The 17,680-nt window shown below is 51.8% G+C and overlaps 1 protein-coding gene across 2 annotated transcripts in view; it reads left to right on the forward strand.

The window, feature by feature from the left end:
- The window catches only part of ACO2 (aconitase 2), a 55,109-nt gene that overhangs the window by 26,905 nt on the left and 10,524 nt on the right, over positions 1-17,680 (forward strand). Inside the window, exons 2-6 of one of the 2 annotated variants that reach the window (XM_015077863.3) lie at positions 5,866-6,002; positions 10,024-10,282; positions 13,527-13,619; positions 17,083-17,241; positions 17,465-17,615. In XM_015077863.3, coding sequence (XP_014933349.2) covers positions 5,866-6,002; positions 10,024-10,282; positions 13,527-13,619; positions 17,083-17,241; positions 17,465-17,615 — 799 coding nt within the window. The remainder of the gene's footprint in view (positions 1-5,865; positions 6,003-10,023; positions 10,283-13,526; positions 13,620-17,082; positions 17,242-17,464; positions 17,616-17,680) is intronic. The other variant, XM_027070628.2, reaches the window with a different exon arrangement.

A 17,680-nucleotide genomic window follows, 5' to 3' on the forward strand; every position in this document is an offset into this window, starting at 1 on the left:
TCAATGAAAAGAGTCTTTAAAGCTGTGTTTGTAGTAAGCAAAAGAAGAGACCCGTTGCTTCTGCCAGTGTCCAGAGAAGGAACACAACGTGGCATCTAATTTCTTCTGTCTCCTCTACGAAGGAAAATAATACGTGAATCATGTATTATGTGATTATGTGCATTATGTGAACAGGCTCTGTGCCAAGAACTTGATGTAGATTATTTTATTTCATAATAACACTGTGAAGTTTTATTTTCTCTATGGAGAAACTAAGGCTTGAGAAGGCTAAAGAACTTGTCCAGGGCTGTAGCCGCGTAGTGGTGGTGCAGGGTTGAGCAATCTGAGTACAGAACTTCAGTCCGAACAAACCATCACACCACGCCACCTTCAGTGAGAACGGGTGGGCTATGAGAGGCGACAGAGTAGCAGAATCCAGGGGAACTGACCCATCTCGAAAAGAGAGACCTGAAGTTGCGTCCCGGATTCACCGCTTACCACTTAGCAGTATGTGACTTCCGTGGTCTTTGGTTCCCACATCTGTGAGACCGGAATAACAATGACCTGGCACTGTTGTTACAGGAATTCAAAATTAGGCACAAAAAGTGCTTGGCACAGAGCAGGTGCTTAATAAGTAACAGCTGTTTTTGTTCTCATTGGAGGGGGGGTGGTCACCCTTGGCCTAATCTTCATTTTACATATGAGATTTGTGGGGCTCATGAATGAGTTATACATGATGTCCTTGCCTTTGAAGTCAGCCTCTGGGATCAGCGTATTAAGGTGTCTGGGCTCTCCAGAGTTTACATGTGACATTTCATGCACGTCAGCCTCTCCCAGCCCTGCTGTGAAGCAGGGAGCAAGGCTGAGATTTCAGGTTCTATGTGAATACCTAAGGCCTGGAGGGATGAAGTGAATTGTGTAAGGTCTCACAGCAAATCGAACATCTTTCACTTTTTGTTGGGATTAGCAGATAGATTGGTGAGAGCGAGTACTGATTTCTGCAGGGAATTCAACAGGTCAGCCAGGCTGTCTCTAACTACAAAACAAGCAAGGCCTTAGTGACAGTTCGCCTACTTGGGTATTGGGGCGCCTGACTGGCTCAGTTGGTGGACAGGTGACTTAATCTCCAGTCATGAGTTCAAGCCCCACATGGGGCGTGGAGTCTACTTAAAAAAACATATATATATAGTTGAGTGACTGTTGCAGTTGAGGAAGGACCTGCACCTCAGGAGTGTTGTTAAATAGACCACTGTTGACCTGACCAAACATGTGTCCTGGGGAGCCTGGCCTGGAATTGGTCACACTGGTGTTGAGGCTTGGATGAGCAACCTGGGAATTGTGCTGTGTTTATGGCTGACACACTCTGGGAGGGCCAGCCTGTCAGGACACGGGGTGACTGACCAGGACTCCTGTAGACTGCAGGGGCTAGAGGCGGACAGAAACTGATGATGAAATTAAATCAAGATTGGGGTAGAGCTTTGCACAGAAAACCAAGTCTGTAGGGGCACCTGGGTGGCTCAGTTAAACATCTGATTTCGGCTGTCTGCTGTCAGCCCAGAGCCCTCTTGGGATCCTCTGTCCCCTCTCTCTTTGCCCCTCCCTCACCTACATTCTCTCTCTCAAAAATAAATAAACATGAAAAAGAAAAAACCAAGTCTACAAGTGCAGCATGGCTGAAGAGCAGTCAATGAGGAAGACGGCTGTTGAGGTGTTAGGGTGTCTGGAAGCGATATGTGTGTCAGCAGTGAGGTGGGCTGTCCTGGGCTGATAACAGCCTTCAGCAAAGGAGGTGATGAGCCCTTTGCTCTCAGCACAGGATATGGTTGGGCTGTTGCAGAATTTGGAAACTTGCCATGGAAAGGATCAGTTGAAAAAAACTCTGGGCTGCCCTTGACCAAGGTGAGATTTTAGAGAAGATGACAGGGCATGGCCGACTTCAAGTAGGTGAGGGACCCCACCCCTGGAGACTGAGTCATTGATGTGGGAAGGGTTTAGGATTATGTATTTTTAACAGACTCAGGAGGTTCTGATGCATCTGAGGCTTGGGAGCTGTCCTGAGGAAGAGAGGTTGGGTCCCCAAGGGTGGACCCCAGCCGAAAAGCAGACTGTGCAGGGAGGCTGAGTGTGCAGGAGAATATTCTGAAATTATTCAGAAATGGGTGGGTGGTTGTACAGGATGATGCACTGGTGTGGGGAGGTGTATGGGGGTGGTGCTCCGAACTTAAAAGCGTAAGAGTGCCTTTATAGAAAAAGGGTCTTGGAGCACCTGAGTGGCTGTCGGTCGAGTGTCCGACTCTTGATTTCGGCTCAAGTCATGATCCCAGGGTCGTGGGATTGAGCCCTGCATTGGGCTCCGTGCTGAGCTTAAGATTCTCTCTCTCTTCTCCCTCTGCTTTTCTCCCCCACTTGTGCTTTCCTTCTCTCTTTCTAAAATAAAATAAATAATAAGGGGTGCCTTGGTGGCTCAGTTGGTTGAGCGTCCAACTCTTGGTTTCGGCTCTCAGGTCATGATTCAGGGTTGTGGGATCAGGCCCTGCATCAGGCTCTGCGCTGATCATGGAGCCTGCTTGAGATTCTCTCTCTCCCCCTCTGCCCCTTCCCTCCCCAATAAATTAAATTTAATTTAAAAAATAAATAATGAAAAAAGAAAAAATGGCACCTGGATGACTCAGTCGGTTGAGCATCTGACTCTTGGTTTTGGCTCAGGTCATGATCTCACAGTTTGTGGGGTTGAGCCGCGCATCAGGCTCTGCGCTGACAGCATGGAGCCAGCTTGGGATTCTGTCTCCTTCTCTCTCTGCCCCACGTTTTTCTCAAAATAATAAATAAATATTTCAAATAAATAAGTAAAATTCTTTAAAGCGGGGGAGCTTAACGAACATGTAAGTTGTTGGGGGCTTCCTAAAAATGTTTTCCCTTCTTATTAGTATCTAAACCTGAGCCATACCATGTAGCAACTTCATTTTAAGTTAAAATGGAATAACATTAAAAACTCCACTCCTCACCACACTTCACGTGCTCCGCAGCCACATGGCTAGTGGCCAGCGTATTGGTCGTGTGGATCTAAAACATGTCTGTCGTGGCACGAAGTCCTGTTGGCCGGTGCTGGCTGTTGTGCACAGATGTTTGGAAAGCACAGCACTTCGTGATCAAGGATTGAGCACGCAATGATTTCATCTGTTATGAACAACAGAGTTTATCTGCATTTTGGAGGGAAGGCTTAGGGAGTTATATAACTTGCCTGGGGCCACGGCAGGTAAGTGGGTCAGTCAGACTGGATTCGAGTCCTACTTGCTATGCTGTGGCCTTGGTCGCTTCTTGCAAGCCTCAATTTCCTCACTTGGAAAATGGACTAATCACAGGAGCCACTTCACTGGATGGCTATGAGGCTGAGGTGATGTAACACAACACAAAGTGCAGCACAGTGCTGGCATCACTGGGCGTCAATAAATGTTTTTCTCTTACCCATAAGTTGTATTCTGTATGAGAGCATACTATGTTGTCCTTTCTCCCCCCGGTCAGCATTTTTCTTAAACCTGTTTTTTATTTATTTTTATTTTTTAATTGTTTTATATTTTTGAGAGACTGAATGGGGGAGGGGAGAGGACAGAGGATCCAAAGTGGGCTCTGTGAGCCCAATGTGGGGCTCGAACCCACAAACTGCAAGATGGTGACCTGAGCTGAAGTTGGATGCTCAACCGACTGAGCCATGCAGGCGCCCCAAGCCTCTTTTTCAGATATTGATGTACGTCCGTGGATTGCTTAAGTGTTCCCTTGCTATAGAGAATTTAGGACTTTACCTTTTCTCTACACTATGATTACAGCTAATTGTTTTGCCTACTGGGCCAGACGCTGGCTGTTGTTACATTTATTTTTTAATTTATTTTTTAAAGTTTATTTATTTTGAGAGAGAGAGAGTGTGTGCACACGCACAAGCAGGGGAGGGGCACAACGGGAGAGATGGAATCCCAAGCATACTATGCTGTCAATGCAGAGCCTGACTTGGGACTCAGTTGTGTAAACCGTGGGATCATGACCTGAGCCAAAATCAAGAGTTAGACTCTTAACCGACTGAGCCATCCAGGCGCCCATCTTATTACATTTATTTTTATTTCTAGGGAAACCTAAGCTTAAGATAGTTAGTTTACAAAAAGAAAGATCTGTATACGGACATTGGAAAGACGTGTAAGGTGTATTGGTAAATAGGAAAAGCAAGTTGCAGAGCAGCTTGTATGGTTTCTCTTACAAGGGGTAATAGAAACTGTGCCAAGTACTTTATGTAACCTCTCCTAATCCCCACAATAGCTCTGTGAGGAAGCAAGTGCTTAGGGTAAATTGACCGAGGTGACTCGATAGTAAGTGGCCACCTGACTGAGGCTCTGGTTTCCCCATCCTCCTGCCTTGCACTGGGGCCCCCGCTGTCGTAGCTGTGGTCAGAGCTGTAGCCGCGGTATGCCATTCATCCCAGGCCCTGGCTGTTGAAAGTCCTTTGATGTGTCATCGGTTACCGCGTGGGGCAGATCGTGAGGATCCCCTGCTGGAGGGCAAGGGTGGGCAGGTGGGTGGTGGTTGGGGTGCTGTTGGCTGTCATTAATGAGTGGCTTGAGCTGTGCCCTTGTACTGGTTCAGGTGCCGGGGTTGGTAGAGTTTGGATTTCAAGATTTTGGTGACACAAAGAAAGGGGACCTCGGGTAGTGGCTTGAGTTTTGCCTTGGTATGATCCTCTGCTCTAGACAGGGAGCATCACCTGGAAAGGAAGCAGCCATTCCTTTCCCTGTGTCATTTTTTTGGGTTCCTTTATTCTCCTCTGATCACAGTGTACCCTGTGAAGGTTGTCACAGTTTAAAATTAACAGACCCCAGCATAACAGATTTATCTTGTTACTGCAGAACAGATTGCCCCTACACTTAAAGGCTTAGAACAACAATAAACATTCTCTCTCACAATTTCTGTGGACCAGGAATTTGGGAGTGGCTTGTCAGGGTGGTTCTAGCTTGGGGTCACTCAAGAAATTGCAATCCAGACTTTGGTCAGGGCCGCAGTTACCTGAAGGCGTGGCCTTGGGCTACAGCACTCTCGTGGGAGATGGTGTTGGTTATTGGCAAGAAGCCTCAAATCCTCTCTAAGTGGGCCTCTCCCAGCACTGTTTCAGTGTCTTAACGACATGGTAACTGTCTTTTCCTAAAGCAACCAGAGAGAGGGCTAGGCAGAAGCTGTCCTTTTATGACCAGTCTTGGAGGCCACATAGCCTCACTTATGCCCCATTCTGGCCATTAGAAGGAAGTCAGTCCTCTGCACATTCAAGGGGACCACCTTTTGAAGGGATAAGGAAACATCTGAAGCTCATGCACAGGGTTTTCCTCATTTTTCCATCCATTCGATAATTACTCATCGAATCTCTGTTATGTGTCAAGTATAGTCCAGACACAGAAATAAATAAGACAAATAAGGCTTGACCCCAACCCTCAAGGAACGTATTGTTCAGGTAGAGTAATAGCTATGATTTGGACAGTGCTTTGCAGCCTCGTTAGGACTTTCACATACGTTCATATCTAACCATCCCGGTAGCCCTGTGTGATCACCGTGGCCGGTTACAGCCCCAGTGCCCGTCTCCTCTGGGGCTCAGATGATGGGGGATTTTCTTAAGTTGATAGAACTTGACTTTGATCCCAGCAATTCTGACTGCAAATCCCTTGCACTCTCTCCTGCCACGGGCTGTGTTCCCGTGGCTGCTGTATCATCCTCTGTCTCAGAGGAGGACATGGAGGCCACAGTCACTGGTGAGCTCTTGATACTTCCTTGCTCTCTTCACCACACTGAGCTGTCCTCTGGGGCGGGCCACCCTAAATACTCCATTGACAGTTGCTCTTGTCTTTCTTCTTGCAGAAAGCCCTGGGTGTGCGGCAGTACCATGTGGCCTCAGTCTTGTGCCAACGGGCCAAGGTGGCCATGAGCCACTTTGAGCCCAATGAGTACATCCGCTATGACCTGCTAGAGAAGAACATTGACATTGTTCGCAAAAGGTAAGGCTGCGGGGGGTGGGATGGGGGAGCTGTAGAGACCGCCACAGGGCTGTTTGTGCTTCTTGCCCCTTTCAGGCAGCACAGGAGGTGCTTGGCAATGGATGGTCGGTGATGGTGGTAGGATCAAGGCCTTTAGGGTACGAAGTTCCCTGCTGGGGAAAGGCATTGCAGATTGGTGGTGGGCCTTGGCCTTCTCTGCCAAGGAAAGATCTCTTACCAGAAGCCTGGTGATTTGGGCCACAGGGAAGGTCTCAGATACTCTATGCTTTGTGGCCTGAACCTCCCAGCCACCTTTTCCAAGATGGACTGCTGACCCTGAGCTGGCCCTCTGGGATCCACCAGGCCCAGAGGCTGGCTAAATATCTGTATTTCCTCTTCAGTGTGTAGTCCTAGAGGAGAGCTCAGGCTTGAGACCCAGAAGAAAGCTCAGGGAAGGTCTTGAGCGTATCTTTTTTTCTGGGCCTCTCTTTCCTTGTTTGGTAAAATGGCAGCCATTTTCGCACTGCTGTCCTGTGTGCCAGGTCCTGGGCCAGATGCTGGTGCTGGAAGGATGATGCCACGAGAGGATGGGGAGTGGGGCTGGTAGTACATAGCAACCAGCACTGCCCCTGGAGCTTGAACGACTGTAGTTAGGGCTGGGCGCTCGCCCACCTGGTGACCGTGACCCTGGGAGTAAGAGAGAACAGATATGAATATACCCATTTATAGCCGAGGAACAGGCTCAGGTGGAGAAGCAGCTTGCCCAGGGTCACACAGTGAGTCTCCCTGCCCTCAGCCCATGCTCTAACTGTACTCCCACGCTCCCTCTCTGCTGCCACTTTGCTTCCTCTTTACTGGTATCCTCACTTTGGTTTTAAGGGTAGGGACTGTCATAGTCTTTATCTCCAGCAGCCTCCCGCATGGCATCACCTAATTATAGTAAGAACCGATTAATGGTCATCAAGGATAACTATAATAATAGTGGCTGCCTGAGTGTGCAGTTTGTTCTAGGCACTTCATATACGTTTCTTTTCTTCTCAACAACCCCTACAGGTTGTTATTATATCCATCTCCCCATTTTGCAGATAAGGAAATTGAGTGTCAGGGAAATACCCGGTCTGAGGTCATACATCTATTGAGTGGTTGGACCCAAACTCAAGCCAGGTCTGTCTGGCTCTGTTGCCTCCCAGTGTTTGTTCTAGCATTCTTGTGGGTTTTGTCTAGGCTGCGCATTAGAATCATCTTGGAAGCTTTTATTTATTTATTTTTTAAAGATTATTTTTAAGTAACCTCTACGCCAAACGTGGGGCTTGAGCCCACAGTCCCGAGATCAAGAGTCACACTCCACCGACTGAGCCAGCCGGTCTCCCTGCTTTGGAAGCTTTTAAAACTACCAACACCTGGGCCCTGATTCCCCCCAATGGTGTGGGCCCTGTTCCTCAAAATGTGGTCTGTGAGTCAGCAGCATCAGCATCACCTGGGAGCTTATTAGAAATGAGGCTATTCAAAACAGAGATCAGTGGATGAAAATGTAAGAATGTTTTAGAAGGCCAGGGGACTTGGGGCGCCTGGGTGGCTCAGTCGGTTAAGCTTCCAACTTCAGATCAGGTCATGATCTTGGGGTTCGTGAGTTCGAGTCCCACATCAGGCTCTGTGCTGACAGCTTGGAGCCTAGAGCCCGCTTCGGATTCTGTGTCTGTCTGTCTCTGTTTCTCTCTCTCTCTATGTCTCAAAAATAAATAAACATACAAAAAAAAATTTAGAAGGCCGGGGGCTTGCAGAGGAACTCTTTCTCCACCCTGTGTTCGTGACAGAAGGAGCTCAATTCTGTTCTCGAGAAACTAGGTCTTTGTCATCCAGTATGGCAGAGGGACAGATGGACGTAGAGGACCCACTTTGCCATCCTCAGTTAATCCTTAAGGAAATGTGGTGCGGAACATGTCCTTAGGTTTTTGTCGCTGTCAGGCTTTTTTGTACAACTTTGGGCATTTGCTGTCAAGGTCTTTGGTTTTAAAGCCCATGTGCTATTTTTCATCTCCCCTGGGGCCCAGAAAGAGGGGCTGTGCTCTGCGCAGCGAGTCACTGCCCGTACACCAGCCTCGGAGATGCTGCCACAAAACGGGGCAGGCTGTACCTCAGGCCAGTGCTATTTTTACTCAAGGTTCTCATGACAGCAGAACCGTAGAGGTTTTCAGAATTGCCACTTGCTCTGCCGTTGCCCACAGAGCCAGCCCCTTAGGGAGCTCTTGCTCTTGAGGGTTAGATACATGGGGGTCTAGAACCCAGGCCATCGGAAGGAAGTTGCTCTGCTTTCCCAGCAGAGTCCTAGTGGCAGTAATGATAGAACTCGAACACTTCCTGTAGGCTGGGCCCTGTTCTGAGTTTCCGGGCGTTAGTTACAGAGGGACAGTATAGGGCAATGTAAGGAGTGTGGACGCGGCGCCTGGCTGGCTCAGTCAGTGGAGTGAGTGACCCTTGAACTTGAGGTTGTGAGTTCAAGCCCCATGTTGGGTGTAGAGATTAGGTTAAAAAAAAAAAAAATCTATGTAAATAAAGAGCTCAGACGTCAGAGCCACACGGCTTGGCTCCTCGCGGTCTGGCTCTGCTGCTCGCCAGCACGCGACCAGAGGCAGGTTGCTTCACCTCGCTGGGCTTCGGTGCCCTCGTCCGTGTTATGAGGCTGCAACGTGTTGCATCCATTGAGGTGCTTAGAGCCGAGCTGAGGGAAGAGGAAGTTCTGTGAGAAAATGAGTCTGTGGTGACAGAAAGCAGGTCACTGGCTGCTTGGGAGATGTGTTCATTGTCTTGACTGTGGTGACAGTTTCACAGGTGTGTAGCTATGTACTGTGTCAAGACTTACCAAATTGTGTCCTTTAAATGTGCGCGGCTTATGACAGGCCGGTTACACCTCAGTGAGGCTGTTTAAAAACAAGCGCCGAATGAGCGCTGTTACCTCGGTGCAGGCCGGGCCCTGGACTTCGGAGGTGGGGTGGCGAGTCCTTTGAGAAGAGCGGTGGCTTTTCTGGTTACACAGTGGGTTTAGTACTGGGGTCAGGACTATACCCAGGGCCTCTGACTCCTTAGTCTGATACTTTTTTTCTTTCCTGGCTCGTGGGGTGTGAGTGCAACTGCACCCCTTCCCTGAAAGGGAACGCTAACCGCCTTCCCTGGAGGCCTCTGGTCTGGGAGGCAGAGTGTGAGGTCTAGCCAGGGCAGCTGTGGCGGGCAGAGGGGAGACTGCTCTGCGGCACGGGGCAGCCAGGTTGTGTGGGTGTCAGCAGGGAGCCTCAGGGTGGGCGGTTGAGGGCTGACCTGCACCGAGCTCAGTCGGCCTCGGGGGAGGCTGGTGAGGAGGAGGCCGCCTGAGGCCTGGCAGGGGCCGCCCAGGAGCCAGGGTCGGACTGCCACTTTGGCCCCAATGGGGAAGGGAGGGGTGGGACCTCCAGGGAGAGGGGGTCTAGGAAGAGGGTCTAGTGAGGGGCTGGGGACAGCGACTGGGTGTGCATTGTTGAGAGCTGATAGCCGTGCTGGCTGAATGCGGTGAGAGCAAGGGGGGCTAATGGGAAGGGCTTCAGCCCAGCAGTGTAAACAGCAGGGGGTTGTGGGTTGTGTGGGATGCTGGTGGGATCCTCTGTGTCTTAGTGGGGCCGAGAGCACAGGAGAAGTGGCCGGGGACAGAGAGAATTAGAGGCTCGCAAGCAAGACCCTGACTGAGCTGGAGCGATCACCGCCACTCTGCTGAGCCTCCCTTCCCTCTTGCCCGTCTTATCAGATGACAGGGATACAATGAGGAGTGAATAGTGAGACACACATGTAATAGGGGTTCATCAGATAATAGTGATCAATATGCCGGAAGAGCAGATATCCTCTGTGAAAAAGCAACCTGCCCACCTCTCATGATGCTGTCAGTCACTTAAGTAATTTTGGAGCACCGAGTGAGTGCTGAGTGTCAGAGGGACTGATTCGTGCCCACCCCTCATGGTTGCCACAGCTGTGGGCAGGCAGGGCATTGTGCAGCCGGCACCTCTCCCCCTCCCCGCAGATTGAACCGGCCTCTGACCCTCTCAGAGAAGATTGTATATGGACACCTGGATGACCCAGCCAAGCAGGAGATCGAGCGGGGCAAGACGTACCTGCGGCTGCGGCCTGACCGTGTGGCCATGCAGGATGCCACGGCCCAGATGGCCATGTTGCAGTTCATCAGCAGCGGGCTGCCCAAGGTGGCTGTGCCGTCCACCATCCACTGCGATCACCTGATTGAGGCCCAGCTCGGGGGTGAGAAAGACCTGCGTCGGGCCAAGGTGAGCTGAAGGTGGCATCGGGGGACGGTGGGTGTGACATGGGACGAGAGGCAAAGCCCTTGAGCTAAGGCATCGCTTTGCAATTCTAACAGGTTCTTTGGTTTAGTCTTTTTTAAAACATCTTTGCTCTTTACTAACTCTGAAGATACCATTTGCTTATTGTGAAGATGTTAGAGAATGCCTAAAAACAAACAAAACCCAAATCATCCTTAATCTTACCACATTGTTCTTGTGTGGTCATTGTTCTGGCACATTAGAAACAGCAGGTTATGACACAGATCACCGGTCGCTCTGCAGAGGGTAGTTTGCTCCTTCCTCTCCGCCGGCGTCACACGTGCGCTCACCCAGGCGCTCGGCCGAGCCCCGAGGACCCCGCCAGGGAAGCGGGCAGGCGGTGCTGCTCGTTGTCCATCCGAGGCGGCCAGGGCCCTGTGCGGTGAGGTACCTCGGCTGCGTGGGCACGTGGTTAGGACCAGTGCCGTGTCCCGAGCGCCCTCTTACTGACTGGCCTCCTTTGGGGGCTTTCTTCTGGGAGTTTGCTTAAGGACATAGCAGGGGCCGTGTGCCACAATGAGTAGTTTTTTCCTTGAATTCCTCGCACCCTTCCTCATGAAATCCCGTTCCTGCTCCTCCCCCCAGGCTCTGCTTGTGGCCCCTCTGCGTGTGCCTCTGCCAGCTCTGGCCCTCCACCCTTTCCACACCCTCCCCCAGCCCCCCGCAGTGGAAGGGGCGCCCTCTGGGGGGCCTCTGGCAGGAGCTGAATGCTGGCAGGGCTGCCATTGAAAGTGCTCCAGCTTCAGGGTCAGCGGAGCTTCGAGCGCCTCTCAGGCCCATGGGAAGCACTCAGCTTTCCCACTGGAGCCCTTTCTTCCCACCCTGCCCTGCCAGTTTTTGTCCTGGTTGCTGGTGGTGGTTTTTCTACTCGGCTGAAAGCCCAGCCTGCTGGCCAGAGGTTTCCATGTTAGCAGCAGTGGGGGTGGTAGCGGTACAGGGGCTCCTGCGGTGCCAGGAGCTGGGTTTGGCCGGGAACCGCCCTGGGATGACTGCCCACAGCAGGGTCACCACCGCCTCCCGGGTCTGGCCCTCGCTTTGCTTTATGGATTCAGAATCTGCCTTCTGGAGATGAGATTCACAGAATCAAGGATTTCAGGGCTCACTCATTTATTTGACCAGTGTTTATTGAACACTAATTGTATGCCAGGCACTGTGCTAGATGCTGGGGTTTCTGTGTGAACAAGACAGGAGCCCTGCCTTCATGAACAAGGAGGGAGACCCACGTTAAACCATCACACAAATAGGTAATTGCCAGTTTGTATATATGTTATGAAGGGAAGACATAGGACTGTGAGAGTGTAAGAAAGCCATTCAGTTTAGACTCTGGGGGAACGGGACAGCCTCTTGAGGACCTGATACGTAAGCTGAAACCTGTGCAGATAAGCTGATACTGACTTGAGGAAGAACTTTGTAGACAGAACAGTGTATATAAAGACCCCAAGGCAGGAAGCAACTGGATGCTTTGTGGAGTTGAAAGAGGGCCATGGGGCTGGAGCTGTGTGTGGAAGAGAGGGTGGTATGAGTGGGTGGGGGCAGGCTCAGAAAGGGCCTTGAGGGCCATGGGCACCATCCTAGGGGTCCCTGAAGGGCTTAAGCAAGGAGGGGTGTGGCCAGATTGACGTATATTTGGAAATAAAGAGTCCCTCTGGCCAGGGACCGGAGAGGCTGAGTGACCTATCCAGGGTCGCATAGCCAGAGAAGACTCTCGGCTGAGTTCAGACCGAGACTCTGCTGCCCAGCTCTGTCCTCTGCCACCCCTGTCTCTTTACCACCACTTACACAGACACGAGGACACGCACCCGGAACACAGCCACTGCCTCCTGCCCTTGGTACCCTTGTTATAAGTGACGGATTTGAAGGAAAAAGCTGGCATATTCATTTCATTATTAACCAGAGAGAGACGGCTCTGGGGGCCCAAGTTTTTTGTGTGCTATTCTTTTGCCTGGGGGTACGAAATGGGCCTCAGAAGGGTGTGTGTGGTTGGTCTGGAGTTTAGGTGAAGGAGGTTGCATGGTCTTGAGGGTGTTTTATTGAGGGTCCAGGGAGCTGACAGTGAGTCCCTCTGCCTTGGGGCATGAGTCTCCTGTGCCGAGGCCAGCAGATCTCACTGCTTCGTTCCTCCTTGCAGCGGGGAGTCTCTGCAGTCCGCCTGGTCCCATCCCTTCCATCACTGAGTCTCCCCTGCCCAGGAGCGTGCCATGTCTTCCTGATAAACCCTGGCCTCACATTAGCTGTCCTGGGAAGCCTTCCATGCCCCCTGAGGAGGTCACCTTCAAATTCTAGGCAGAGTGGGCCTGGCCCAGCCTTGTTTTGTTGAAATCTGCATTTCAGAACATGGTCCATTTGACAGTCTCATTTGGGGCCCATCAAACCAGCAAGTATGGAACGCCTACAGCATGCCGGACGCTGGTGTTCTGAGATGCCCTCTTTGCTATAAGGGGAGGTAGCTTTATTTTATATTAGAATGTCGCTCTCAGGCTATGTGGTTGCACAGGCCTGGTTTCAAACCCTGGGATTTACTTTGGGGATCTCCAGCAAGTTATTTCACCTTTGAGCCTCGGTTTTTGCGTCTGTAAAATGGCCTTGGTGACAGTGCCTTCCCTGTTTCTTGGGATGGATTGTGAGGGGGTTCAGTGCAGTGGGCATTCAGTAAATGTCAGCTAGGATTCTGACCTTGCCTTGAATGAGGCCTCTGAGGTTAACAACACCTTGCCTGAGCTACATTGGAACTGGAATGTCCACTCGATGCCACTGTTTCCCTTTGACGGCTCCCTTCCCCCAACACCATATCCCAGTTAGATGGTCCTGTTGGATGTGCCCCCCACTGCTGGCCTTGACTGAAGACCTGAGTGCCAGAGGGACCCTTGGAGATGATGTAATGAGTTCCTTCTGCAAATAAGGAAACTGAGAACAGGGTAGGGAAGGGACTTGCTCCAGAACCGCTCCCTGGCCAGGTGTCACGGAACTGAGGCTCCATCCCTGCTTCCTTGCTTTTCTCCCCAGACTGGCCAGCTGAGACTGGGCCAACATCCAAGCCCTTTTGGAATTATTTGTAGAAGACCTCCAGGAGAGAGCCTGACTTCACAGTGCCAGCATTTCAGAGTCGTGGGGGGTGGGGGGGAGGTGAGCAGGAGTCGTCCCAGACACAAACCGTGTTACTCATGCTCTGGTTATTGATTTGTCTCAATAGGACATAAACCAGGAAGTGTATAATTTCCTGGCAACTGCAGGTGCCAAGTATGGCGTGGGCTTCTGGAGGCCTGGCTCTGGAATCATTCACCAGGTAAAGCAGGGCTTGGCCTGCCTTTCTGGGGGAGGGGACCTTAGGGAACCAGAGAGCATCTCCTGGCCTGTGGGACAGAAGGCCAGAGGCTCGGGAGGGCAGAGGGGTGTTGTATTATTTTTTTGTCTTGCTTTTTTCCACAAACGTTATTCCTTTTTGTGTGGATACCTAACATTTGATGGGCACATTCTGTGTGCCAGGCACTAGACTTCGCACTCAACAGATACTAACTTACTCATTGTTCACCACAACTCTGTGAGGTAGGGGGTTTCATGATCTACGCTGTGTAGGTGAAGTAACTGAGGCGCGAAGGAGTTAATCCACTTGCCCAGGGACAGCTGGCTGATCCAAGAGTCTGGCCCCACAGCCAGTGCTCCGCCCCGCGTGCTGCTGGTGTGCCTCCTGTCACACCAAGGCTTCTCCCCTCCTCGGCGCACATAGCGCTCCTTGGGGTCTTCTTGGCCCCTTCGTGGTATTGTGTGGGATGGAGGTACCGTAGGTCACGTGGCAGTGTCAGCCAGTTCTTCTGGGCTCTCCTGAAGGATGGATTTTCTTTTGATGGGCGATTTTGTGTGCACGCGTGTTTCTGGGAGATAGGTGCTCAGCTTTCATCCAGGGTGACTGGTTTGTGGGGCGCGCTAGCTTGTACTGGCTGTTTGCCATCCATCCTGTATGTGCCTCTTCGCGCCTTCCCAAGGTGACCCTTCTCCCCACCTCCATCCCAGCCCTCCTTCAGGGTGAGCTGAGTCAGGCTGTAATCCGACCCTGCGTGGGCTCCTGGCACTGCCCCACTCTGAAACCAGAGCCCATGGGTCACTGCTCTGCCCTTTAAAAATATTGCCCTCGCCAAGAAGGGACTGCCTGCAAATGGCAGGTCACGTCAGTCTGCAGGGGCTAGGAAGCTTATCCCCACAGCAGGGCTAGGGAGTCGGGTAGATCCAGCTTTGGACTTTCGTCAAGAACGGCTCCCCAGTCCCAAGTGTCTCCCTTCCCACCTCATTCCAACCCCCGGGCGTCTTTGGCGGCTCATGGCCAAAGTTCAGGGCTATGAGTGATGGCAGCTCACACCTGCCTCTGGCCACCAGCTAAGTGTATAGCCTGGTAGATTTGTTCCTTTAAAAAGAAAATTCCCAGGAAGCATGTGATCTCTGTACAGCTTTGCTTTTCTCTCCCCCTTGATGTCAGGCCATCGGCAGCTTTAATCTACCAAACCAAACCTAACCCCTTTCCCTCCACCATGAACGTCCTGTGCCTGGCCCGGCACATCCTTCCTCCTCTACATCTCTGCCTTTTGGTCACCTCTGTGAAGCCCCCGCCCCCAGTCCTCCCTGGTGCTGGGCATTGGAGCCCCCTTGTGTGATCCTCTGTGGGACCCTTCACATAATGACCCCAGGATGTGCCAGGTGCTTCCCCTACCGCACCACACGCTCTGGGGACAGAGACTGTGGTTTGTTTATTCCTCTCTGGCACTGGGCCTGGGGCCAGGTAGGTGCAGAATGAGGCCTCGGTGTACACGTGTTGTGCAGCTGGAGGCTGAATTTTTTTTTTTCTGTAAGATTTTATTCTTTTAAGTAGTCTCTGCACCCAACATGGGGCTCAAACTTAACAAACCTGAGATCGAGAGTCGCATGCTATACCGACTGAGCCAGCCAAGAGCACCCCGGGGGTGGCTGAATTTCCAGATTTATGTTCTAGGTGTTAGTCCAGACTAAAGTACACTGATCCCCCATCCACGCAGCCATATCCCGCTGACTGCGGAGGTCACTGTACAGCCAGCTTCACTGTGACTCTTTCCTTAGTTCAGACCCAAGGTCCCTCTCCCTTTTGAACATGGGCCATATTCATGGTCTATACTGTGTAGACCACACTGAATTCTGTGTCTGGTCTTCATGGATCAAACTTTTAGAACCTTGAAGAGCCTTAGAGATTAACTAGTTTTATTTTATTTTATTTTGTTATTTTTAAACGTTTATTTATTTTATTGAGAAGAGAGACAGAGACAGAGTGTGAGCGGGGGAGGGGCAGACAGGGAGACACAGAATCCGAAGCAGGCTGCAGGCTCTGAGCTGTTAGCACAGAGCCCCATGTGGGGCTCAAACCCACAAACCATGAGGTCATGACCTGAGCCAGAGTCGGATACCCAACCGACTGAGACACCCAGGCGCCTCAAGATTAACTAGTTTTAAATCTTTGTGGCTGGGGCACGGAGGCCAGAAAAATTAAACAGTTGAGCAGCGAGTGTCCTGTCCAACAGTTGTTTGTTCAGGATTTCCTCTGTGTTGGCCTTTTCTCCCAGCCAGCTGCCACCCTCCTGGGAAGAGACCAGGTCTTCTAACTGCATTCCGACAGGCAAGATCACTCACACCTTGCTGAGTGTGCTGGGAGTGTGCCCTGTCCCAGGGCAGGGGCCATGGGGTTTCCATAATAGTGCACGGAGCCTGCTCACCATTTAGTCAGGCCTGACCGTTCATGGAGCCTTTCTTGTCTCTGAGCTCCTTTGCTCTTCCTAACATCCCAGTGTGTGCTACAGAATAAGTAAAAAGAAGGCCTCTCCCAGGTACTCTTACAGCTTAATATACATGTTCTCATGGCGTTATCACTGTGATTCGATGAGGTGAGCAGAACTGGCTACTTTTACCCATGAGGAAACAGGCCTGGGAGGTGAAGTAACTTGCCCGACGTCCCACAACTACTCGTAGGCAGTGGGGCCGGAGCTCAGACTGGGGCCCCTTGGCCAGGGCTTTCCCATGGGGTGCTGCAACCTCAGGTGCCTGGGTAGGGTCAGGGCCGCGCTACGATAGCCATGCCTCTGCAATCAAATGTTTTGGAGAAATGCTCATGGTCGGTGCCTTCCCGGCTAGGAGTCCCTCGATGAAGGAGCCACAGTAAAACAGGAAAGGTGAGGAGGCGGGGTGCCATCTTCACGTGCAAGTCACTTCAGTTCTCTAAGCCCCTCCAGGCCTCTGGGGTTGGGGAGGCATCGTCTGTACTTCCTTTCAGATCAGCAGCAGAGGAGCTCGTGGCCTGTGCTCCTGCTGGCTTCCCAGTGCTTGCTTGTGGAGACTGGAGCTGGGTCCTGAAGGAATTGTCCACCCTTTGAAGCCCAGTAGGCAGTCACACTTGTCCCAGGACACATTCCCGTATCCCAGTTCATCTGCTTCCCACCACGGTTCTCGGCTCAGTGTGGTGCATGTGTTCTTGTTACCGTGCCGCAAACACGGACACTGAGGTGCAAGAAGGCACTCGCGAGCCCAAGTCAGACAGTCCAGGACTGTCGGAGCTGTTCGGGGGCCCAAGCCACCTGTCTCCCAAGCCCCTGGCCCTTCCAGCCACACCTGAGAGGCCCTCTCCTGGAGGGGTGCCTAGAAATGACCCAGGGGGCCAGTTTTGCAGACCCCTCTTGGTCCCCACCTCCATTCTCTGATGAGGGCTGGTAAGCTGAAGGTCTTGGGTTCTTTTTCAGATCATTCTGGAAAACTACGCATATCCTGGGGTTCTCCTGATTGGCACTGATTCCCACACCCCCAATGGCGGTGGCCTGGGGGGCATCTGCATCGGAGTCGGGGGTGCTGATGCAGTGGATGTCATGGCTGGGATCCCCTGGGAGCTAAAGTGCCCCAAGGTGAGGAGTGGGGAAACGCTCTTTCAGGGGTGTTTTTGGTGGGGACGAATGGGAGTCTGTGAAACCCAAAAGGGATGAGGGAATATTTCAGACTCCAGTCTCTTTGGGGGAGAGCCAGGGGTAAATAAGCAGAAATGGGAATCCCAGCAGGCAGATGCTTTGGCTTCGTGGTTGGAGCATGGTACACGGTGCCTGTAATTGCTGTCTCGCCCCTCCTGTTCAGGTGATTGGTGTGAAGCTGACGGGCTCCCTCTCTGGCTGGACCTCTCCCAAAGACGTGATCCTAAAGGTGGCGGGTATCCTCACAGTGAAAGGTGGCACGGGCGCCATCGTGGAGTACCACGGGCCGGGTGTGGACTCCATCTCCTGCACTGGTGAGGAGGGCGGCCATGTGACGCGCCCCGCGGCCTGTGTTGGGCCTGATGGGGCCAGTAGTTGA

This window comes from Acinonyx jubatus, chromosome B4 (genome assembly GCF_027475565.1).
Source record: "Acinonyx jubatus isolate Ajub_Pintada_27869175 chromosome B4, VMU_Ajub_asm_v1.0, whole genome shotgun sequence".
NCBI lineage: Eukaryota > Metazoa > Chordata > Mammalia > Carnivora > Felidae > Acinonyx > Acinonyx jubatus.